The following is a 26,112-nucleotide window of genomic DNA, read 5'->3' as shown; positions in this document are numbered from 1 at the left end:
CAAATAGCGTCCGGCTCTGAATCAGGCCCAAAGTAATAATAAAAATAAAGCTTGGGGCTGCCTAATACAGTCCCCGTCTAAAGGTGCAACCGGCTCCTCCCGGCACCAAACTCAAACTGATCTGCCTTTGGCTGGGGGTATATGTGGAGGAAGCCCGTGGCATCCTTGGAGCTGAAGCTTTAACTGTTTGGTGCCCAGTTAGTTCCAAACACCTACACCCCATGGTATGCCTGTGGATCCCTATGGACCCTGAAGAAATATATATTTCTTCAGGGTCCATAGGCTCCACAGGGAAACCTTGGGGTATAGCTGGATGCCAGGCACCACGCAGTTAAAAACTTTAGCTCCCAGGATGCACTGGGTCCACCCTCCTCTATACCCCGCCCCCGAGCCACAGGTTTAGTTCTAGTTGGTGCCCGGCGGAGTCGGGTCACCGTTTTGAGTTTTTATTCTTTTAACTCTCCAGAGCGGGCAGTGGAGGACTGTCCATAGGACATCCGTTCTGCCGCTCCATCACCCCGCCGCCAGAAAAGATCTGGGGATCTCGGCGGGACCCCAGAGTCTGTGCTAGCCGGACTCTGCAGGACCCACCGGACTGCTGCCGGATCTACGGGGACAGGTAAGAAGCAGATCACGGCTTGCGGTGATCCACGTATTGAGCAGTCTTTCACCTACGGTTTCTGGGGATAGACCGGAGATGTTGGCAGTGGCGGCAGGCCCCCCCATACCCCGCACATCCACTAGACCACCAGGGACTTGCAGCTGGAAGCGGGAACCAGCGTCCCAGGGGTTAATTGCTGGCCAGGGGAGGCAGACTTCCCTGTTTAGTGGCTCCTTCCCTCAGTGCGCATTTCCGCTAAGATCTGGCATTGCTGAGCTGTTCTCCACCTACGGCCACGCCCCCCCTGAGGTCTCTGGTGGCCATTTTCTCTGGCACATCACAGATCTCTCCAGACAGCATATGGACCAGTCTCCCTGTATACCGCTCCCCTGGGGTCAGTGTATACAGCACCATAGCCTTCCTAGACACTGAATCTGGGCGGTTGATTGTAGTGCCAAGGTGCAGTAAGTAATTCCTTCTGCATTGTATGTGACTTATGCTAGCGCTGACTGTCTGTGTCTTTTTTCCGATTATGACAGTCTATATCCCTTTTCTTTTCCTACAGCCCTGATAGGTGTGTGTAGGGAGGTTTCCTTGATCTCACATATATAAACTCAAGTATTTGTGAGGTCTGTCACATACGGTTGTGTGCTGCGCAGTGACATATTGTTGGAGCAGTGTTTTGCATACTTGTGGGGACCCAGTTTTGCACTTCCTGATTTCCCATATACATAGATATATTGTCAGACATGTCTGACAAGGAGATCAAGCGCTCTCCTGCAGGCGCTGTGGGGTAGGAAAGGAGGATTTATCTCAGGATGGGCGGAATGGGTATGATATACCGCGGGCCGCATGGCCGGCGGTTCGATTCCCGTCAGCGGCAGCCCGACAGGAGCAGAGTGCGAAGCAGCGGAAGCCTGACTGCGCTGGAAATCCCGAACGTGGATAGGTATGTACTAACCTAACCTAACCCCCCTAACCCTAACTTCCCCCCAAGTGCCTAACCCTAACCACCCCCTTCCCCGCTGCCTGAACCTAAGTCCCCCGGGGGGTGCCTAACCCTAAGTCCCCCCCCGCGGCTGTCCGCTCGCAGCGCCCGACATAACTACGATCGGGACGCCGGTCTCCTGGCGTCGGGGAAATGCGGGCGTCTACATCTAGACGCCCGGCATTTCACCCATGCCGGGATAAGACAGTCGGGAAGCCGGCTGCCGGTATTTAGGCAGTCGGCTTCCCGGATGGGCTATGTGTGAGGTGCTATCAGTTACCTGGTCCCTCTAACCCCCCCAACAATGGGACAGGATCCTCCTTGGGCGTTATTTTGTGAGGTGCTGGCCTCCATTGCAGATCACCTGGCGGTCACGGACGTTTTGCCCCATATGGGGTTACCCCAAACAGCCGTCCTTCCCTCTCAGGCAATCCCACAATTATTGCAGTCTACTCCTGGGCCTCAGACTGTTATGCCAGGGGTTTACCACTCTATATGCAATCTCCTCCGGTACCACAACAGGGACTTCCGCAAGCTGTACAACCACCCTGGCTGGATGTTTTCTCTAGTTCAGGTAAGAGTTTGGCAGTTTCGTCTACGGCTTCTCAGACCATGTTGCGCAGTGAAAAAACCGCAAAAGCCATCTAAACGTCCTGTAATGTCATCCCAGTCTACACAACTATCAGACACTGGGTCTGATTTGGATTCCCCTGTCCAGGAGGTGGAGCCTAAATCAGCTATAAATGTTCCAGCTTTGGTAAGGGTGTTTCGATCAATACTAGATATAGAGGATGACGCTCCTACCCCTAAATCAAAATACCCTGAAGTTAAACAGGAAAAGGTGTCTTCTGCAGTTTTCCCTCTCTCTGACCAGCTGGCAGACCACGTCGGATGTCTGGTAAGAGGTTTCAACCGCAAAAGCATTTGGCTTCCAGTTATGCATTTCCTGCAGGTCATTGCAAAAAGTGGGAATCACCACCTGCGATAGATTCTCATATTACTCACCTAATTAAGAGTGCTACACTGCCTATGCCTTCCATTTCTTCCCTGAAGGATTCTACGGACAGGAAGGTGGAGACGTGCCTGAAATCGATTTATTCTCTCTCAGGAACTGTGGCCGGTCCGTCCATGGCTATTTCGTGGGTGGCCAAGGCCTTTGAGAGCTGGGCAAATGTGTTGGAGGACACCTTCCCAAGGAGGCCCCAGAGGCTCAAAGATCTTTAGTTGGCCACATGAGGGATGCAGCCGCCTATGTTTATGAGGCGGCTTTGGATGCCAGTCTACTGACCTCCAGAGTCTCGGCCATAGCTGTGTCTGCTCATCGCTCTTTGTGATTAAGCTCCTGGAGCGCAGAAGCTGATTCCAAAAAGGGCCTGGAGGCACTGCCCTTCAATGGGGAGATATTGTTTGGCCCTGACCTGGACAAAATTGTAGATACTCTGGCAAAATCTAAGTCCACTTTTCTGCCATCCGCGTCTGAGCATTGAAAGGCTAGAACCTCTTCCTTTCGCGCTAAGGGGAAAGCCCAAAGGACAGTATTTCCCTAGACCAGAGGTTCCCAAATGCAGTGCTCAAGGCTCCCCAACAGTTCAGGTTTTAGACATATCCATGGTTAAATCAAATTGACAGAGGTACTAATTAAGTCACCTGTGCTCAACAATGGACATCTCTAAAACCAGAACTGTTGGGGAGCCTTGAGGACCGCGTTTGGGAACCTCTGCCCTAGACAATCTGAAGCCAAGTCGACCTCTAAGCCTAAGAAGCAGGCCTGGAATGCCAGACGCCCTGCTTCCAAGCCGGAGGATAAACCCTCAGCCTGATGGGATGGGCCTCCCTCTGGGGGATCCCAGGGTAGGAGGCCAACTTCTTCAGTTCGCCCAGTACTGGTATCACACCACCAAGGATGCTTGGGTAAAAGAAGTGGTCTCTCAGGGATATGCCCTCTCCTTTTGTCAAAGACCCCCCACCAGTTTTTCTGCACGTGCCCTCCTCTGGACGAAACCAAGGCCTTGCAGATTCAGGAAGCCATAGAGTCCTTGCTGACAGCAGGGGTAATTTTGCCAGTTTTGCTATCTCAGCACAGGACTGGTTACTACTCTACTCTGTTTCTGGTTCAAAAACCAAATGGGTCTCATCGGCCTATCCTCAACCTCAAATTTCTGAGCAGGTTCCTCTGGCTGCCCATGTTCAGGATGGAAACTTTCCGATCCATCATACTGGCTATGGAACCTGGGGATTACATGGTATCACTGGATATTTAGGATGCATAAATACATGTCCCCATAGCGCCTTATCACCAGAAGTATCTGTGGTTTGCTATACAGCAACAGCATTTCCAGTTTCGGGGCGCTGCCCTTTGGCCTTTCCCCAGCTCCAAGGGTATTTACCAAAATGATGGCGGTCATGGCAGCCTACCTACAGAGTCAGGGTATTCGACTCCTGCCATACCTAGACGACCTCCTCTTGCTGGCGAGTTCTCCGGAGGTACTTCAGCAACATCTGCACCTGATGATTGCTTGTCTACAAGCACACGGGTGGCTGAACAATTGGAAAAAGTCCTCCCTAATTCCCTCAGAGGATGGTTAATTTGGGAGCCTTTCTGGATTCTCATCAGCAGTGGATCTTTCTAACTCTGGAAAAGATCTCCTCTCTGCAGGTAACTGCGCACCGGCAGTTGTAAAGTCACCGGGTGTCGGTACACTCGGCGATGCAGGTTCTAGGATCTATGGTGTCCACATTCGACAATGTGGATATATGCCCATTTCCATTCCAGGCCCCTGCAGGGGCTGATACTATCGAGATGGAATGGGTAACCTCACCTGATCAGGACTCAGATACTGCTGGTCTCCGGAGGTGCGGCTGTCTCTGTCGCTACAAACAACTCATCTCACCAAGGGTCGCCCCTTTTGGATCATGGACAGGGTACCTCTGACAACGGATGCCAGTCTCCGGGGTTGGGGCGCTGTGACCAGGCCGCATTCATTTCAGGGCCCTTGGACAGCAGACAAAGCAATCCTTCCAATCAAGATATTGGAGCTTCGAACTGTGGGCCTGATTCAGAGCCGCTCGTAAGCGGCAGCTTGTTCGCTCCGAGCGATGTTCACACAACTGCGCATGCGCATGGGTTGTAGTACGCATGCGCGAACCAGTCATTGCGGTCGGCAATTGTGTGCACGCAAAATAGCGAATGCCTGCTAATTTGAGTGACAGAATGAGGCGTTTGTGGCTGGTAACGGGGGAAGGTGCTTGAAAACAGGGAGTGGAGATCCCAACGCAGGCATGCCAAAAGGTCAAAACGGGCATTTTAAGGGTGTGCATAATTAACAAAGCAGCGTCATCGACCACGTCACTTGGTTGTCTCTTAGCCTGAACTTCTCGCATGATTGCGGTAGGAAAATCCAACCACAAGCACTGCGAGCAGTTCAGATGCCTTTTGATGTACTCGATTAATCAAATAAATAGCGGTGATGACGTAGGATGCGAGCGGCCAGGGGGCGTCTTTACAAAATAGCGATCGCATATTTTGTTCGCTCACTCAGACATAGAGGAGTCAACAGACCTCAAAGAGCGAGCGCTCTATTTAAATAGCTGGACCCTTTTTCTAAACAAGCGAGCGCAAATAGCGTCCGGCTCTGAATCAGGCCCTGTGTACAGGGCCCTCATGATAGCAAGACACATTCTTCATGTAAAAGCCACAGGTTCAGTCCGACAATGTCACCATGGTGGCCTACATCAACCATCAAGGAGGCTTTCCAAGTCGGGCAGCAATGACAGAAGTGTCACATATCCTGACTTGGGCAGAGTGTCACCTCCCGGCCATTTCAGTAGTGTTCATTCCAGCCATTTCAGTAGTGTTCATTCCAGGAGTTCTCAATTGGGAAGTGGACTGCCTCAGCCATCACGATGTGCATCCAGGGGAATGGTCTCTTCACCAAGAGGTGTTTCAACTCCTTGTGGACAAATGAGGCCTTCCAGAGGTGGACCTCATGGCCTCCCATCACAATCACAAGTTGCCAGTGTACGGGTCCAGAAGAAGAGATGCCGACGCAAGCTCGGTGGATGCTCTGTCAGTGAAGTGGACTTTTCAGTTTGCGTACCGGTTTCCTCCAATATCCCTGCTTCCTTGAGTTCTTTGGAAGTTCAAGCAAGACGGCGGCATGGTCCTGCTCGTGGCTCCAGCTTGGCCCAGACGTCATTGGTACTCAGATCTACAGAGTCTCACCATCGACACTCCATTCCTGCTGCCTCAACACCCTCACCTGTTGTCTCAGGGTCCTTGCCTTTACCCAGACCTGGGTCATCTGATTCTCTAGCTCGGTCATCAGCACGTTGTTTCTGGCATGCAAGCCTGCCTCAGCCAGGAGTGTGGCATACCTATTTTCAGTGGAGTCGCACAAGGGATTACGACCCTCAGGTGTTTCATATCTCTAGAGTTTTGGCATTCCTCCAATCTGGTTTGGACCTAGGCCTACGCCTGGCCTCGTTGAAAGTGCATGTCTCTGCACCATCTGTGTGGTTCCAACGAAGGATAGCTCAGCTTCCGGATATCTGTTCCTTTTTCCAGGGTGTCCTCCAGATTCAACCTCCCTTTGTCCCCCCAGTGGTGTCTTGGGATTTGGCGGAGGTTCTTTGGGCCCTCCAGGTTCCTCCGTTTGAACCACTGGATTCGGTGGAGCTCAAGTGGTTGACGGCGAAGACTTTGTTTCTCCTGGCGATTGCTTTGGCCAGGAGGGTATCAGAATTGGGGGTGCTCTCCTGTTGTCCTCCCTTTCTGATATTTCACCAGAACAGGGCTGTGCTTCGCACCCACCACCCCCCGCAGCTGTCCACACCTGACTTGCCTCCGTTCGGTATGGCGGGCGTCGGTCTATCGGCATAGGTCTAATTACAGGTGTTGAGTTTTCGATGCCTGTCTTTAGTACCTTGCCGGGATTTGACAGTCGGGAAGCCGGCAGTCAGGATTTAGACCGTCGGCTTCCTGACTACATCCCTTCTGTATGATTCTCGAGTGTTCCAGTCTTCCTTCTCTTTTTTTCCTCCGACATGTGTTTTGGCTACTTACTAACTGAGGTGCTTGTGGCTCGGGGGTAGGGTGTAGAGGATGGACCCAGTGCATCCTGGGAGCTAAAGCTTTCAACAGCGTGGTGCCCGGGATCCAGATGCAGCTATACCCTATGGACTTCGAAGAGATAACAAAGGTAAGTTCCGCCGCCCGAAGGAAGCATCCTGAGAGGCGAAGGTGTCAAACCTGTAATACCTCACAAAGGTATGGACAGAGGACCATGTAGCAGCCTTGCAGATCTGGACTGCAGAGGCACCACGTCGAGCTGCCCACGAAGGACCCACAGACCTAGTGGAATGAGCCTTCAAAGAAGGAGGAACCGGCAGACCTTCATGAAGATAAACTTCAGAAATAGCCATACGGATCCAGGCTGCCAAAGTTTGCTTTGAAGCAGGCCAACCCTTTTTACGGAAGCCATAGAGGACAAACAAGGCGTCCGACTTCCTAAACGAAGAAGTGCGGTCAACATAAGTCCTTAAGGCCCGCACAACATCCAAAGTGGCCTCACTCACTGAAAGGCCAGGTGAGTTAAAGGCCGGAACAACTATTTCCTCGTTAACATGAAACTGGGAAACAACCTTGGGAAGAAATTCAGGCCGAGTGCGGAGCACTGCCCTGTTCCCATGAAAAATCAAGAAAGGGGGTCTACAAGAAAGAGCCCGTAAATCAGAAACACGTCTGGCCGAAGCAATGGCCAGAAGGAAAACAGTCTTAGCTGTTAGCCATTTAAGATCCACTGAGCCCAGTGGTTCAAACGGCGGTCCCTAGAGAGCCCTCAGGACCACAGCCAAATCCCAAGGCGCCACAGGTGGAACAAAGGGCGGCTGAATGCAGAGAACACCTTGCATAAAGGTGCGCACATCCAGGATTGTAGCAATCCTACGGTGAAACCAGACAGACAGGGCCGAAACCTGTACCTTCAAAGAAGCAAGGCAAAGCCCATGATCTAGTCCCGCTTGTAGGAAGGCAAGTATCCGAGACAGACGAAACTCCCGCGGTGCATAACCTCTCGGTTGACAACACTGGAAGAACGTATGCCACACGCGATGGTATATCCTCGCGGAAGACTGTTTCCGAGCTCATAACATGGTACGCACTACAGAGCTGGAAAACCCCCTGGACCTCAATATGGCTGTCTCAACATCCACGCCGTCAAAGACAGCCGAGTCAGGTCCGGGTGAAGACAAGGACCCTGCGACAGAAGGTCCGGTTGTAGCGGCAACCGCAGAGGACTGTCCACGGACAAACCCTGAAGGTCTGAGAACCAGTGCCGTCTGGGCCACGCGGGAGCTATCAACAGGAGCATCTCTCCTTCCTGTTTGAATTTCCGGATTACCCGTGGAAGAAGGGAAACCGGAGGAAACAGGTAAGCGAACCGGAACGTCCACCGGACGGACAGAGCATCCACCAGAGACGCCTCTACGTCTCTTGTGCGAGACCCGTACACCGGCAACTTGTTGTTGTGCCGGGACGCAATGAGGTCGATCTCTGGAAGACCCCACTTGTCCACCAGCAGTTGAAAAACGTCCGGGTGCAGGGACCATTCCCCCGGATGAACGTCCTGGCGCCTGAGAAAGTCCGCCTCCCAAATTAGCACTCCCGGGATGAAGACAGCTGATATGGCCGGAAGATTGCGCTCCGCCCATACCAGGATCCGAGACACCTCTACGAGAGCCACCCGACTTTGGGTTCCTCCTTGCCGGTTTATGTAGGCCACGGTGGTAGCGTTGTCCGACTGGACCTGAACTGGGCGACCCTGGAGAACCCGATGTGCCTGCTGGAGGGCATTGAAGACCGCACGGAGTTCCAAGATATTTATTGGAAGCTCCGCTTCTGTCGGGGTCCACCTGCCCTGGAACAAGTGTGGACCCAAAACTGCTCCCCAGCCCCGAAGACTGGCGTCCGTTGTCAACAGGACCCAATTTGGTACCCAGAACGGACGTCCCTTGCTGAGATGGGTCGTCTGCAACCACCAGGCAAGGGACAGGCGAACCTCCGGGGTGATCACTATCGTCTGGGACTTTAGAGACTGAGGCAGCCCGTTCCACTTGGACAGGATCAGGTGCTGCAGAGGTCTGGAGTGAAACTGGGCATATTCCACCATGTCGAACACCAACACCATGGAGCCCAGTAACCTCATCGCCGAGTGTTGAGACACCCAGCGGCTGTGCAGACAACTGCGCACCCTCGACTGTAAAGCAGAGATCTTTTCCCCCGTCACAAAGATCCTTTGCTGTCCCGAGTCCAATAAGGCTCCGAGGTGCAGAATCCGCCGAGACGGGATTAGAGTGGACTTCTGCCATTTTATTAACCAGCCGTGCTGTTGCAGTAGCGCAATGGTCAGGTCCAAGTGGAGCAGAAGGAGCTCCGGAGATCCTGCCACCAATAAAAGGTCGTCCAAGTACGGCAACATGCGGACTCCCTGCAGCCGCAGAGAAGCCGCCATGACCGGCATCACCTTGGTGAACACACGCGGTGCTGTCGCCAGGCCAAAAGGCAACGCCCAAAACTGAAAGTGGTCGCTGCGGATTGCAAACCTGAGGAACTGTTGATGGCGCAAAAGAATAGGGACATGCAGGTAAGCGTCCTGTATGTCCAATGACACCATGTAGTCCCCAGGTTCCAGCGCCAGAATGATGGACCGTAGGGTCTCCATCCGAAACTTCGGCACCCGCAAAGACTTGTTGAGAGCTTTGAGGTTGAGAATCGGATGATACAACCCATTGGGTTTCTGCACCAAAAAGAGATTGGAATAGAAACCCTGGCCCCTCTGGGAGAATGGAACAGGCACTATAACTCCAGCCTGGAGCATAGTGTGCAAGACCTTCCACAGCTCCGTGGCCTTGTTCCGGTCTGATGGTAAACCTGTGGTGAAAAATTGAGCCGGGGGTCTGTGCCGGAAAGAGAGGGCGTACCCGTGGGAGACCACCTCGAGAACCCAAGTGTTTGTCGTGGTTACCGACCAACACCGGGCGAACTGCAGCAGGCGGCCTCCCACTTTGGGATCCCCCAAAGGGAGGCCCGGACCGTCAGGCTGCAGGCTTGTCATCTGGCTTAGGGGCCGGACGTCTGGTACTCCATGCCTGCTTCCGGGGCTTGGCCGATTTCTTGGGACCAGCCTGTCGGGGAAAAGACTGTGGTTTGGGCCTGCCCTGGGCCCTATAAGACCGAAAGGACGATAGTCCTGAACCAGAAGGAACAGCGGCCGACGGGAGACATGCCGATTTGGCTGCCGCCAGCGTGGCCACAATCTTGTCCAGATCTGGACCGAAGAGAACTCCATTAAAGGGCAACGCCTCCAAACCCTTTTTGGAATCAGCGTCCGCCTTCCAGGATCGCAACCACAAGGTGTGACGAGCAGCCACCGCTGCTGAAGAAATTCGAGACACCAGGGTACTAATGTCTAAGGCCGCCTCGTTGATATAAGTGGCCGAATCACGGAGATTACCAATCAACTCCGCCTGTTCAGCCGGAATCGAAGGACGCCTCCAACGAATCCGCCCAGCGCTCCATAGCTCTAGCAACCCAGCAAATGGCCATAGCCGGCCGCGCTGCCCCCCCCCCCGCAAGGGAATAAGCGGACTTCAGGCAGATCTCCACCTTGCGGTCCATGGCATCCTTAAGGGAGGACATGGATGGCATTGGTAATGTGGCACTACGGACAAGACGTGTCACATGAGAATCCACCTGTGGAGGGGATTCCCACTTAGCAAAATAATTATACGCGAACGGATAAGCCACCGCCAGGCGCCTCTGCGGCTGGTATCGCTTGCCAGGCTGTTTCCACGCCTCCTCTAAATGGTCCACCAACTGACCAGAAATAGGAAAGACTGTGGCGTCACCCTTCACATCCTTAAAAAAGGCATACTTGGATTTAGCCGCTGGGGGGAACTTCGTCCTCAATCACCGAGGCTGTGCGGACTGCCCGAATAAGTCCAGGAATATACACCTTGGACCTAGCGTCTGCGTCCTTAGTATGTAGAGGTTCCTGATCGTAAGGATCCAGAATCTCCCCATCATCACACGTCCCTTCGTCATCCTCATAAGGAGCCGACAGAGACGCCACCGGCCGTTTATGTGGCCGCATCACAGCCTTCAGACATGATGGTACAAAGTATGTGACCCCTCTCACCAATTGTTTTTAAAAAGGCGAGAGACCACCCTGCAGCACCGCACCGCACCGCAAGGGCTTTAGCAGAAAGAACAGGGACAGTAATAAAGCTGACAGTCAGAAATGGAAAGTACAGGCAGCAGCGCTAGCACAGTCACATACAATGCAAAGAAACTCAATTCCTGCACTAACCAGCGCTGATAAATCAACTACACAGACACAGAGTCTGGTAGGACACAGCGCTGCATACACAGACCTGACCACAGCGGAGAGGTATGCGGGGGGGACCCAGACCACGATGCCTCCGTCCAGACTTCCAGCAGCGTTCACCATGCGTTCTGGAAGATGGCCGCCGAGGAGCAGAGAGGAGGCTGGTCTGGGGGAGGAGCGCTGCCACAGGGCCAGTCGGCGTGTTGCAGAGGGCGCTGTGTGCAGCGGGGGAGGCGCCGGCTGTGAGACAGGGAAGGCGCGCTCCCCTGGCATGCATTTAACCCCTGGGACGCCGCAGCGCTACCGCTCTGCTGCGGTCCGCTGTCCCAGGGGGGTAGTGGAAGCGCAGGTTATATACCTGGCTCCACGCTGCAGCCAGTCCCCAGGGAGCCCCCTGCCTGGGGACTCTGGACCATGTAACAGCGGGGACCCACCGCGGGACCCCGCTGCTTACCTTGCTGTCCCCCTTGATTCCGGCCATGGTCCGGAACATCTGGGGTCACCGCTAGCTGTGACCCCAGATGCTCACCAGCATCCCCGGATCTGTACCGGCGTTCTGGTACCGGCGGGGGTGTAGGGAAGACAGCATGGACGTCAGTACTGACTGTCCATGCTGTACATCCAGATGTGCAGCCACAGCTGCATGCAGAAAACTTCAGGGGCTCTTCTTAGCCCCCACTCCAACAGGTGCACCCGACTCCGGCCGGGCACCAAACTAAACTGAGGTGCTTTGGCTCGGGGGCGGGGTATAGGAGGGGGACCCTAGTGCATCCTGGGAGGCTGAAAGCTTAACTCTATGGTGCCCGATGACTGACGTCACACCTATACCCCAAGGTATCCTGTGGATACCCTATGGACCCTGAAGTAGAAATACCGAACCTGTGATTGGAGGTGGGGAAAATCTGTGAAGTGACTGATTGAGATTGGGAGGCTCAATTACCCCCAAAAAGGCACCTATGTCGTCTACTTTTTGTAGACCATATTATCTGGTAGGGAGTTACAGTTTACATGCATCTGATACTTTAAATTTGTGACTGTACTACTGTGTATCTTGCATTGTTTTATTTTTTGGGAGTTTTATGGCATCTGGCCCCTAAGAAGAAATATATCAAGTGTGAAGAAAATTGTGACACCTAATGAGACCTAGAAAAGCTCCATTTAGCCCCTAAGGATCCACATCTGGTGATATTGTATGTAATTTGTTTATTCCACGAGTGTTTTGGCAACACTTTGACACCACAGGATCTATAAGCTGCTTGCATTGTGCGCATTGGTCCTTGTTGAATTTTGGTTTTTATATTGTACTGTATGGTGCTTTATCCAAATGTCCATATACCAGTGATCAAATAATTTGAACAAGAACCAGTGTTTCTTTTACTTGGTCAGGGGGGGGGGGGGGCGCGGGGGTGCAGTGGGGGAAGGGGGTTGTAGTGCCACTGGCATTGCAAAAGGGGGGGCATGGGGTGCAGTGCTGCAGGGCAGGGGGGTGGGAGATGTCGGCTGTTCTGTGATGAGGGGGAAAGCTGCTTCTGTCTCTTCCCCTCTGCAGTAGCGCCATCACAGCCCAGACACGTCTTCCCCAGCCAGGCATCGCCACTCCAGACTAAGGTTGGGAGCCCTCAACACCGGGCCAGGAGGATAGAGAAGCAGCAGCCTTACTGGGTCTCAAAGGTGAGTAATGACTGACTAAAGTAGGCAGACTAGTGTCCACCTACTTATCGTTCAGTTGGGGGTTAAGTTTCACTAAAACAGACATGTCAAACATGCGGGCCAAATGCACATTTTATGCGGCCCGACAGTGTCACTTGATGACACACTGCGGTGCCAGGGAGAGACACCACACAAGATCTGCACTTCCAGAATCCCGCCTTCCGGCAGCAATGCGCTGCCAGCTGGAGACGCCACAAGGCCTATTGCCGCGCTCCCAGCTGAATCTTGCACACCCAGACCTCTGTACAGGCGCCTGTGAAACAAGCTCAGCCAGCTGGGACAGGACAAGCGCTGCAGCTGAGACTGGAGTCACTCATAATATCACACCTGTAAGTGCTGCCTGGTGCTGTCATGCTCTGATAAGTGCTACTGTCTGTGCAGTCACACAGCTGCTGCCGACCTCTCAGTTATAGAATTGGGGCAGCAAGTGAATTAAATTGAAATAGAAAAAGTGCCAACTTATATGCAAATGGAAGTAATTGAGATTCAATGCAACTTAAATTTGAAGCTCAAATTCAACAAAGTTGGTGTACCTGACTTTTATAAGATTTGTAGAAACTCACAAGTTTGCATGTGAAATTGTTTCCATGTTCGAAGTACCTACCAGTGTGAGCAATTATTCTCATTAATGAAAGGGAACAAGTCTGCTAGGTCCAGATTGACAGACTTTCATCTTGGTTCAATTTTAAAAGTTATCACATCCAATCAGATTTCTCCTGAAATTGGAAAATTGTTAACAGCAAAAAAGATGTCAAATATTGAGGAACAGGGAGGGCTACCCTATGTAGGGGAAGTGGGAAGTCTGATCTATTCCCTGTCTTTATCCTAAGGAAAGAAATTACTAGCCTGTAGTATGGCTGCCATGGAGGACTAAGGAAAGAATATTTCGCTGCCAGACTGGAAGACAAACGAGACAAGTTGAGACCCTTTACTTCAGTCTGCCAAGATGATAACATTGATAAAAGAGAATGGAGAATATGCCATTTAGGTTAATGTATTTAAAAATTATTTTTACAATAACTAAAAGAAAACTTAACACACATATGAAATCATCAAGTTAGGGATTTTAATTGTAGTTTTTTTTATAGTATGAGTTTGCTAAAAGGATCATAAAGTATTTTCCTTTTGCAAGTATTAGAAGCCTTGGTAGTGCAAGCTAATACTAGAACTGGGGGTAAGTAAATTAATACATGTATTTCACATTACAGATATAAAGCATGTGTCCTTTAGGTAAGATTAGATAGAATGTGAACTAACCTGGGATTTAAAATGTTAGTGATGCTGTGCAATTCTCACCGTCATGGTAAAGCTGCATACACACGTTACAATCTATTCAGTGAACGATATCGCTGAATGATTTCCCTTGAACTTTCTGTAGTGCAGGACAAACTATATTGGGTGTACACTGAAATATATCTATGATAGATATCTTTCAGTGAAGTCATCCTGCCACGTCTCTGAACATGCAAATCTTGATGAAATCGTCCAAGTTGGCCTGCATGTACAGACGACCATAGATATCTTTATTGTCCATGCAGGAACGCGCATCGTTGGTTGCATAAAAATTAACGATATAGTTATAATGCATAGATATTGTACCGTGTGTACACACCTTAACACATTCTGCAGTTGTAAAACTACCATAAGGAACTCTAGACATCATTGCCCACATATATCTGGAAATTAAACACTAATTGCCATTGTATACCCAATTCCTTATTGTTTGGTATTAAATTGAAATTAATACCCAAGGAAAAGCAATATGAACTGAACAGTAACTAGGGTGGAGGGTTAGAACATCTCTTGTTCATATTATGTAAATAAAACAAATAAAAACAGACATTATCTTTTATATAGCTGTCCCATCTTGACAATGTGATGCAACAGAACCTTTACCAATGCCAAAGGAGAATACACAGTCCCCAGTGACTTACCTTTCTTGAGATATATATATATATTATATATTTCCCTGTACAGCTTCATGTTTACAAAGTGACTTATAGTGCAATAAAACATAAAACAATAGGTTACTCTATGCCTCAGATGACAAAGCCCTTATCAGTGCCAGAAGAAAAAGGTGCTCATTTTCCTTCCACTGGGGATTTTATTACAACAAAATAAAAAAATTACTGTCATTTTAGCAGAAATTAAGATGGATTGTATGCAGGGCTGTCAGTAGAATTATTATTGAGTGTGACAAGAGATGAGTGCTGAATATTGCAAATTAGAGAGTTATGAAAAAAATCCCCAAAACAGTCAGTTTATTTTCTATTCTATTTAGATAAACCACTGAAGCTGGTATCCTCTCCTTGCAGTAAGGCTTCCATTGGGACAAGGAGGGAGGGATTCTCTGGACTCTGGAGGGACAAAAAGTCTGAGATGTCTATAGAAGGAGGTGTCCAAGGCTGAGAGTCTGAGGGGCTCAGTAAGTGTCCACTGCTGCCTTCGCAGGGTGACGATGAAAGGGGTACAGTGTCAGGAGGTGTGGGCTCAGTTGCTGGTTTTTGAACAGCGTCAGATTCGGAAACAGAACATCTTTTGCGCTTGTTGGAGGTCTCCTTATCTTTTACAGAGTCTCTGCAGACACACTGACACTGACAGATCTCCTCTTGTTTTATGATGATGACAGGAAGGGTCAAACCAATCTGCTCTACAGCATTGCCTGGAAAAGATAGAGGTTAGAAATCTCTTACTTTTGAGTTTTGCATTGAACATCACTAGGATCTGTATGTTATAAAAGAAGGAAGTCCGCATAAATCCTTTACGCCAGTCATTCACTGCTATGTCTGTACAATTCAAGTTATAGGGTCTGCGCCATGAGAAGAGTGGACATGTACCCACCACACTACCATTCAGTAGGTGCTAATGGTAAAACAACAAAGAGATGTGTAGAGAAGCTTTTGGCAGCGGGGGTGAACAAAATTACATATTGCAGAATTCCATATTACTGTGTATAGGAGTTAAATACACAGTTTGTGTTAGCAGCACGGTCACCAGGCAATAATGTGGCAAATTTAAATGTGTTAACATTACTATACTAAATGGCTCCATACAGTAAAAGTCACTGTGCAGAAGCATCCTGGCACTTTCTGCACAGTCCCCCATTACACATCTCTGCCATGGTGTACATATTCATCAGTCAGTACCTGGAGAAACCATATAATACACAGTTACTAGGTTTTCTGTTTTATTTTCAACAGCTGTGTATTAACTGAGCAACACCGATGTACAGTAGGAATATAAAAATAAGAGATATGGTAAGAACTTACCCTTGTTATCTCTATATCTATGAAGTCCATAGGGTTCCACAGGATACCTTGGGGTATAGGCGATGGCGGTAGTCATTGGGCACCACAGAGTTAAGTTTTTTTTTCAGCCTCCCAGGATGCACTGGGGTCCCTCTCCTAATCCCCGCCCCCGAGCCAAGGCAAATCAGTTACGTAACAAGCCCAAGGCCGGTGTAGGAGGAGGAGAAGAAAGAGAGAAGAAAGTCTGGAACACACAAGAATCACATTCTCACAAGAAGGAGACTGAAAAAGCCCATCTGCAGTACAGGTGCAACAGGGCAAGAGTCCTGTGGAACCCTATGGACTTCGTAGAAATAAGAGATATGGTAAGAACTTACCCTTGTTATCTCTATTTTCTACATCAGGGTCCATAAGGTATCCACAGGATACCTTGGGGATGTCCCAAAGCAGTATCCTCTAAGGGTGGGGACGCTCCTGTGCTGAAAGGAGAATCCGCCGCCCGAAGGAAGCATCCTGAGAGGTGAAGGTGTCAAATGCATAATACCTCACAAAGGTATGGACAGAAGACCACGTGGCTGCCTTGCAAAGCTTAACAGCAGAGGCACGACGGCAAGCTGCCCACGAAGGACCCAAAGGCCTAGTGGAATGAGCTTTAAAAGAGGATGGAACAGGAAGGCCTTCATGAATGTAAGCCTTAGAAATTGCTATGCAAATCCGTGCTGCCAAAGTTTGCTTAGTGGCAGGCCAACCCTTCTTACGGAAGCCATAGAGGACAAAACAAGGAGTCAGACTTCCTAAATGAATTGGTACGGTCAACATAAATCCTTAGAGCACGTACCACATCCAAGGAAGCCTCACAACCAAGAGGTCTGGAGAATTAAAGGCCGGCACAATGATTTTTTAGTTAATGTGGAAACTAGATACCACCTTAGGTAGGAAACCAGGGCGAGTGCAAAGCACCGCCCTGTCCCTATGAAAAATTAGAAAGGGCGGTCAACATGAGAGAGTCCCCAATTCTGAGACCCTTCTGGCCGAAACAATGGCCAGAAGAAACACAGTCTTAGCTGTAAGCCACTTTAAATCCAATGAGCCCAGTGGTTCAAATGGCGGTCCTTGGAGAGCCCTCAGGACCACGGCCAAATCCCAAGGAGCCACTGGTGGAACAAAGGGAAGCTGAATGCGAAGTACACCATGCATAAAGGTGCGGACATCCGGAAGTGTAGCAATCCTACGCTGAAACCATACAGACAGGACAGAAACCTGAACCTTCAGGGAAGCAAGGCGAAGACCGTGATCAAAGCCTGCCTGTAGGAAAGCCAAAACCCTGGATAACCTAAAGAACGGAGGATCATAGCCTCTAGCGTGACACCATTCGAAGAAAGTATGCCACACTCGGTGGTAAATTCTTGCAGAAGCCGGCTTCCGAGCATGGTGTCAACTACAGAGCTGGAAAAACCCCTGGACCTCAAGAGGGCAGTCTCAACAGCCACGCCGTCAAAGACAGACGAACCAGGTCTGGCTAATGGCAAGGACCTTGAGACAACAGGTCCGGACGTAGAGGCAACAGCATCAGAGTGTCTACGGAAAGACTCAGAAGATCTGAGTACCAGTGCCGTCTGGGCCACACTGGAGCTATCAACAGGAGCCTGCTGCCTTCTTGCTTGAATTTGCGATTCACTCGAGGAAGGAGGGAGACTGGAGGGGAGAGGTACGCAGACTGGAAGGTCCACCGGACTGACAGTGTGTCTACCAGAAGTGCCTCCGAGTCTCTTGTTCTTGACCCGTACACAGGTAGCTTGTTATTTTGTCCGGAGGGCATGAGGTCCATCTCTGGAAGGCGCCACTTGTTCACCAGCAATTGAAACACCTCCTGGTGAAGAGACCATTCTCCTGGATGCACTTCTTGATGGCTGAGAAAGTCTGCTTCCCAGTTGAGGACTCCTGGTATGAACACTGCCGAGATGGCAGGGAGATTGCCTTCAGCCCAAGCTAGAATGCGGGACACCTCTGGCAGGGCCGCATGACTGCGGGTTCCCCCTTGGCTGTTTATGTAAGCCACCGTGGTGGCGTTGTCACCCGGCGACTCTGCAGGCAACTGCGTACTTTTGCCTGCAATGCACAGATCTTTTCCACCGTCACAAAGATCTTCTGATGTTGGGAGTCCAACAGGGCTCAGAGATGGAGCATCCTATGTGAGGGAACCAGGGAGGACTTCTTCCAGTTTATCAGCCAGCCGTGAGTCTGCAATACAGAGAGTCAGTTGCAGATTGCACTGAAGTATCTCTGGAGACCCTGACAACAACACGAGGTCGTCCAGATAGGGCAACAAGCGGACCCCCTGCATCCGCAGGTGGGCTGTCATAACTGCCATGACTTTGGTAAACACTTGAGGCGCCGTGGCCAGATCAAAGGGCAGTGCCTGGAACTGGAAATGTCGGTCGACCACTGCAAACCTGAGGAAACGCTGGTGTGCTAAGACAATGGGGATATGCAGCTAGGCATCCTGAATATCTAGTGACACCATAAAATCCCCAGGTTCCATTGCCAAAATGTTGGAACGCAGAGTCTCCATCCTGAACTGAGGAACCCTCAAGGATTGTTGAAGGATTTGAGATTGAGGATGGGCCGGTAAGACCCATTTGGTTTCTGTACCAGAAAGAGATTGGAGTAGTACCCCGATCCCCTCTGGGACAAAGGAACTGGCACTATAACTCCAGCCTGGAGCATAGAGTAACACTTTCCGGAATTCCAGGGCCTTGTCTTGATCTGACTGAGGGCCAGTGGTGAAAAACAGTTTGGGAGGCCTCCGCTGGAAGGAGAGGGTGTACCCCCGAGAGACCACTTCGCTTACCCAAGTGTCCGTGGTGGTCAGACACCTGCACTGGGCGAACTGAAGAAGCCGGCCTTCCACTTTGGGGTCCCCCAAGGAGAGGCATGTCCAGTCAGGCTGAAGGCTTATCGTCCGACTTGGGAGTAGGACGTCTTGTACCCCAAGCCTGCTTCTTTGGCTTGGCAGATTTCTTGGCCCCTGTCTCGGAAAGTACTGTACTTTGAACTTACCCTGGGCACTATTGGGCCAAAAGGACGAAGAACCCGACCCTGGTGGGACTGTAGCCGATGGCAGACATGCAGACTTAGCTGCTGCCAGAGTGACCACAATTTTGTCCAGATAAGGGCCAAACAGGACCTGTCCATTAAAAGGCAAGCATTCCAATCCCTTTTTGGACTCTGCATCCGCTTTCCAAGAGAGCAAACATAGGCCGCGGCTAGCCGCCAATGCTGCCGAGGAGATTCTGGAAGTGGAGACCTATACCCAAGGCTGCCTCATTAATGTACGTGGCTGAGAATGCCCACTAACTCCACCTGCTCAGCTGAAGATTCAGTGTCCAGATACGCATTCAAGCTATCAGCCCAGCGCTCCATGGCTCTGGCCACCCAGCACACGGCCATAGTCGGTCTGGACGCCCCTCCAGCAAGAGATTAAATGGATTTTAGGCATATTTCCACCTTGCGATCCGTAGCATCTTTTAAGGAGGACATGGGCAATGTAGCACTCCTCACTAGGCGTGTGACATGAGAATCCACCTGAGGAGGGGTTTCCCACTTGGAAAAATAATTATCCGCAAAAGGGTATGCAAAGGCCGAGTGTTTTTGAGGCTGGAACCGCTTACCCGGATTTTTCCATGCCTCTTCTAAATGATCCACCAACTGACCAGATAGAGGAAATACAGTGGCATCACCCTTAATATCCTCAAAGGCGGCATATTTGGATTTGGCCACGGGGTGATCCTCATCCTCAATAACCAAGGCAGCACGGACTGCCCGTATAAGGCCAGGTATATAGACTTTGACCCCACCTCCTTAGTACGAAGGGGCTCTTGGTTCGAAAAGTCAAAAATATCACCATCAACATACGTGACGTCATCCTCATCAAACTGAACCGTCTGACACACTAAAGGCTGCTTAGGAGGCCATAATGAGGACTCCCCTTGTAAAATGTCCGTCAGGTGTTTTCCCGAATTGGACAATGAATTCACCCACGCAGGCTCCTGCGAGACCTGGGGGAGGGCGAAAGCAGGAGACACTGGGGTACCATCAACTGCCTGGGGAACCCCTGCATGGGTGATGAGACTACCGACTGCTGTGATAACCCCATCTGGGGAAATGCAGGGGGCGTCGCCAGCTGGTCCACAAGGATTGTAAGTTCCTTAGCAAAACAAGCCCAGGACGGTTCCTGCACAGGCGCAGTGACAGAAATCGGGCGTGATATGAGATAACATGCCCTACCTAATCCCTCAGTGTTCCCATCACCCTCCGCTAATGGTACATTACATGTGGTACACGTTAGCAGAAGAGGAAAGTCACGTTCACTCTCAGACATGAGGAGTGTAAACGGAGTGTATGTGACTCCCCTCACAGAAAATACTTTAACTGTGAGGCAATGAACACCCTGCAACACCGCACCGCAAGGGCTTTAGCAGAGGAAGAACAGGGATAGTAAAATGGCTGAGAGTCAGAAGTGAAAGTACAGGCAGACAGAGCTAGCATTAAGTCACATAAAATGCAGAAATAAATCCCTGCACTACCAGCACTATGATCAACTACACAGACACGGAGCCTGGTAGGAAACAGTGCTGTATACTTTGACCTTATCGGAGGAGAGGTATGCGGGGGACCCGGACTGCGATGCCACCTGTATCAAGCGTCCAGCAGCGTTTGCACACTTCCACAGAAAATGCGGGACCGGGGGAGGAGAACTGACACAGACCGCTATGGAAAGGCACTGTGCTGCGGGGGAGGCGCCGGCTGTGAGAGAGGGAAGGCGCGCTCTCCTGACATGCAATTAACCCCTGGGACGTTGGAGCTTAACCGCTCTGGTGCAGCCTGCTTGTCCCTGGTGGTCTAGTGGAAGCGCAGGTTAATACCTGGCTCCACACACAGCCTGTCCCCAGGGAGTCCCCTGCCTGAGAACCTAAGACTTTATCGCCGGGTACCCTCCGCGGGACCCCGCCGCTTCAATGACCCCTTGAATCCGGCCACAGTCCGGGTAATCCGGGGTCACCGCTAGCTGTGACCCCAGACACCCACCAGCATCCCCGGATCAGTACCGGCGTTCTGGTCCGGCAGGGTGGAGGAGCAACGCTGTTTAAAGAACTTCAGGGGCTGTTAACAGCCCCCCCTCTCTAAACTGATTTGCCCTGGCTCGGGGGCGGGGTATAGGAGAGGGACCCCAGTGCATCCTGGGAGGCTGAAAAAAAAACTTAACTCTGTGTTGCCCGATGACTACCGCCATCGCCTATACCACAAGGTATCCTGTGGATACCCTATGGACCCTGATGTAGAAATAACAAGGTTATAATAGACATATGGTTTGTGATTATACAGTCAGGTGCATAAATATTGGGACATTGACAGAATTTTCATATTTTGTCCTCTATTCACCACCACAATGGCTTTGAAATGAAACAAACAAGATGTGCTTTAACGGCAGACTTTCAGATTTAATTTGAGGGTAATTACATCCAAATCAGGTGAACGGTGTAGAAATTACAACGGTTTCTATATGTGCCTCCCACTTTTTAAGGGGCCAAAAGTAATGGGACTATCAACTCAAAAGCTATTTCATGGGCAGGTGTGGGCTATTCCCTCATTATTTCATTATCAATTAAGCAGGTAAAAGGTCTGGAGTTGATTCTAGGTGTGACATTTGCATTTGGAATCAGTTGCTGTCGACTCGCAATATGAGATCCAAAGAATTATTTCCCTGGTGAAGAAAAACCCCTTCACAACAGTTGGCCAAATCAAGAACCCTCTCCAGGAGGTAGGTGTATATGTGTCAAAGTCAACAATCAAGAGAAGACTTCACAAGAGTGAATATAGAGGGTTCACCACAAGATGTAAACCATTGGTGAGCCTCAAAAACAGGAAGACCAGATTAGAGTTTGCCAAACAACATCTAAAAAAGCCATTACAGTTCTGGAACAAAATCCTATGGACAGATGAGACAAAGATCAACTTGTACCAGAGTGATGGGAAGAGAAGAGTATGGAGAAGGAAAGGAACTGCTCATGATCCAAAACATACCACCTCATCAGTGAAGCATGGTGGTGGTAGTGTCATGGCGTGGGCATGTATGGCTGCCAATGGAACTGGTTCCCTTGTATTTATTGATGATGTGACTGCTGACAAAAGCAGCAAAATGAATTCTGAAGTGTTTTGGGCAATATTATATGCTCATATTCAGTCAAATGCTTCAGAACTCATTGGATGGTGCTTCACAGTGCAGATGGACAATGACCCGAAGCATACTGCAAAAGCAACCAAAGAGTTTTTTAAGGCTAAAAAATGGAATGTTACGCAATGGCCAAGCCAATCCCCTGATCTGAATCCGACTGAGCATGCATTTCACTTGATGAAGACAAAACTGAAGGGAAAATGCCCAAAGAACAAGCAGGAACTGAAGACATTTGCAGTAGAGGCCTGGCAGAGCATCACCAGGGATGAAACCCAGCGTCTGGTGATGTCTAAGCGTTCCAGACTTCAGGCTGTAATTGCCTGCAAAGAATTTGCAACAAAGTATTAAAAAGTGAAAGTTAGATTTTAGGATTGTTTAGTTTGTCCCATTACTTTTGGCCCCTTAAAAAGTTGGAGGCACATATAGAAACCGTTGTAATTCCTACACCGTTCACCTGATTTGGATGTAATTACCCTCAAATTAAATCTGAAAGTCTGCAGTTAAAACACATCTTATTTGTTTCATTTCAAAGCCATTGTGGTGGTGGTGAATAGAGGCCAAAATATGAAAATTCTGTCAATGTCCCAAAATTTATGCACCTGACTGTATGCGACTGTCCTGGCATTTGGCAAACCTATTGTTTTGGGGACATTTACTATAGATCTCTTCATTGGAGTCTCAAAACCATAAATATTACTAGTCGGAGGGTTTATTTAAGGTTTGGAAATACCACATAGCTCCAACTGCTAATGAAATATAGTTTACATGTAAAATTTTAAATTAACATTAAACATACCGCCAGTGCCAGTGAGTGGGACAGTAGTAGTGAAGTAAACCTTTTCCAGCTTTGAAACTTGCTGCTGTTGACGGAAAAAAAATGTATTTATTACTGAAAGCAGAGCAGGATTAGGTCAAATGTAACATAAACAAAGTCACTTATCCATCCGTTTTGTCATCATACATACAAAAACAATCTCCTCTTTGAGAAAGCCCCCATTCTAAAGGGGCGAAACGTGTCAGTGGACTCCCTGGTTGTTAGCACTTGCAAGCGTGACAAGATTTCCTGGAGAAATATAATCGAAGTACCAACAGGCAAATATTGATGCAAGTACCCATTTAGCTGATGGGATCGTGAACAGGCTCAAGTCCGGCAATTACAGCATGCATAAGCAGACGAGCACGGGAGACAGTGATTGCTATTGCAACGTCAGCCCGGCTCCGGCGGCTGCCTAAATAGTACGAGAAACCAGATCTACCATCCGCTACATTAGTGTCCATGATACATTTGCCAATAGTCATCTGCAGGTACTTTGTGTTAATTTAATTGTGACTATTCAGCTTGTCTAATATTAATGAACCCCGTAGATATGATTATGGAACTTTAAATTGGATCAATCACCACGCTATTGGAGTCGTATATATTGAATTCATCATTTCAACTAAGTGATGTGTGTACACACGAGACTTTTCACTAGTATTTTTACTATTTCTTATTGTGTCATTACTTTTCATGTCTTTTATTGAATATATTTTTATTCATATTGCGATATATATATATATATATATGTTAAAAGATCTTATTTGTGATTAAAAGATCTTATTTGTGATTAAAGATTTAATTTATATTTAATAGAGCCTTGACTGCTATATATACTTTCTGCCATCTCACAATTAAGAGATTAAGTTTAGCGCAGTCTTAAGTGTTTTTGTATATAGTTTGTTTTATGGGTATTCACAAATCCCATGCTAAAGGACATGCTACTGTAATCTAATTTATTTATTGGTATATAGAGAATTAATTGGTACGTTTTTGATAAGCGTCGAGATCAATAGATTTTTTTGTGAAATAGACAGTGAAGGCCAGAAGAGGACACTGCAGTCCCATCAATGGGCTCCAGTGGCAAAGGCAAGTAGGCGAGAGAGGGAAGGGGAATTTTGAGAAGTATAAAAGGAAAATGTGGAGGGGTCTGATGGCATACAAAGGACATGGGGAAGGTCTAATGGCATATAAGGAGCATGGGCATAGAGATAAATTATGGCCCCAGGAAAAGTGAATTTTAAAAAAAAATTATAGTTCCCTGGTGCCCATAGAAATATTAACTGTGTGTGATCACTGGATCTGGTTTATTAATATGCTCCTCAAATTGGTGGACATGTCTTAGCTAAACTTTCAGTCCTAGAAGAAACTCATCTGAAGCAGAAAAGTGTGACACTCTAAAATTATTGCATAGAGTATGATTTGTGAGAAATCATTACAAGTTGCATTTTTCCCATGGTTAAAAAAAAAAAAAAAAAAGATTAAAAAAAGGTCAAAAGAAAACACAGAAATGTATGAGTCCTGGCCTATTTAGGAACACCTATGGTAATGACAACATCTGCAGTCTATAAAGTGCTACTTACTACCCAGTAAACGGTATCCGGATGGAAGATCGACACACGATGGTCGACATTCAATAGGTCAACACCTGATGGTCGGCAGTCAATAGGTTGACAGACACAAAAATGGACGACATGTTTTTTCCATTGTTTTTCTACATTTTTAAGATTAGGGTTAGGCACTTAGGGCAGGGTTAGGGGTAGGCTGCCGGAGGGCACGGTAAGTGTTAGGCACTATGGGGAGAGTTAGGCTAGAGTTAGGTTTAGGTACCAAGGGGAGGGGTTTATTAAATTACAAAAAAAAGCATATATGTTGTCCATTTGAACCTGTCGACCATTTGTCAGACGTCCTTTTATCCCTGTTACATATTGCCTGTTGACCATCTGGAGTTGACCTATTGCCTGTCAATCTATTATACCACACCCCAACAAACTAAAACAGGACATCAAAGCAGAAACATTTTTTTTTTTCGTGAACAAATTAAATGTTCAGGTAAATTTACTTTTACAACATATAGTGTACATTTTGTTGATGAATTTTATCTAAAGTAATATTAGGCTTGCAGGCCTCATTTCCAAATCATCATTTATTTATACAAATGCTACACATTGTTTTCACTTAGACACTGGTCATAACTGTTACTACGCGATCGGTATGAAATACAGATAGTCGGGATCCTCACTGTCAGAATCCAGACACTGGGTTCCCGACAGGGTTAACATACCGACACTTGTTGGTGCTAACCCTCCCCCTTAGTGCCTAACCCTCCCCCTAGTGTCTAACCCGTAAACCTAACCCTCCCCATTACTTGTAAAGGGGTTAAACAAAGGTGCAATAGAATGTCAAAAACAAAGACATTACAGATAGATTTGGGGATCTATAATGACTTCTAAAGGTTTTTTTTAATTGTCATTTGCCTCTGCTAGCCCACATCATAATATAGGTTTAAGGCTCAAGAGGTTTTTAAATAGATCCATTTGTTATTCAAAACCGATCCTCAATGCAATACTTCAATAAGTCCCTCACCATGCTGGGATGTTAACTGCTTAATTAATTCATGAATTACACAACCAAAAGCCACACCAGACTTGTCTTCATGAGACTCAACAATGCCATCTATGAATCATACTAAAGGGGCATATCCATTAGCAGATGTTTTTCTGAAAGATGAAAGACAAAAGATATCCCTTGAAAATTCGAGTGGCTGTGCTGAAATATATCTGTCATGTACATGACAGATTTTGGGAAAAGAGGAACGATATCGCATGACATCATTCAGGGAGTGGATTTTTTTTTCTCTGCAGCGCTCTGTAGCTGCTGCTAATATCTTTCGTCGTTCATCGTTTACCGCATATAACTGCCAGATATTTCTAATATCTGGCAGCGATATGCGATAATTGACCAACATGTTGGAGAGATGAAAGATTCAATTTATTGGCAGCGGGAGTGCGCATCTGTCATAGTTCAGGGCCTATCCATAGACCTACTTGTCAAATTCCTCAATTAGGTTTTCAAATAACTTACAATATAAAATATATTCTTACACCGTGTACACACACAACTTGCTATC

The 26,112-nt window shown here is 48.6% G+C and overlaps 1 protein-coding gene across 2 annotated transcripts in view; it reads right to left on the bottom strand.

The window, feature by feature from the left end:
• Positions 1-13,726: 13,726 nt before the first annotated feature.
• MTF1 (metal regulatory transcription factor 1) overlaps positions 13,727-26,112 on the bottom strand; it is a 66,089-nt gene continuing 53,703 nt past the window's right edge. For both annotated transcript variants that reach the window (XM_088462294.1, XM_088462296.1), the window contains exons 10-11: positions 22,962-23,025; positions 13,727-15,344 (exon numbers count right to left, since the gene is read on the bottom strand). In XM_088462294.1, coding sequence (XP_088318420.1) covers positions 14,956-15,344; positions 22,962-23,025 — 453 coding nt within the window. In that variant the 3' untranslated portion in view covers positions 13,727-14,955. The remainder of the gene's footprint in view (positions 15,345-22,961; positions 23,026-26,112) is intronic.

The sequence above is a fragment of the Taudactylus pleione genome, unplaced genomic scaffold (genome assembly GCF_031769625.1).
Source record: "Taudactylus pleione unplaced genomic scaffold, aTauple2 ptg000007l, whole genome shotgun sequence".
In the NCBI taxonomy this organism is placed as follows: domain Eukaryota; kingdom Metazoa; phylum Chordata; class Amphibia; order Anura; family Myobatrachidae; genus Taudactylus; species Taudactylus pleione.
The sequence above is the reverse complement of the archived record's forward strand: the minus strand, read 5'-3'. Positions and strand labels throughout refer to the sequence as shown.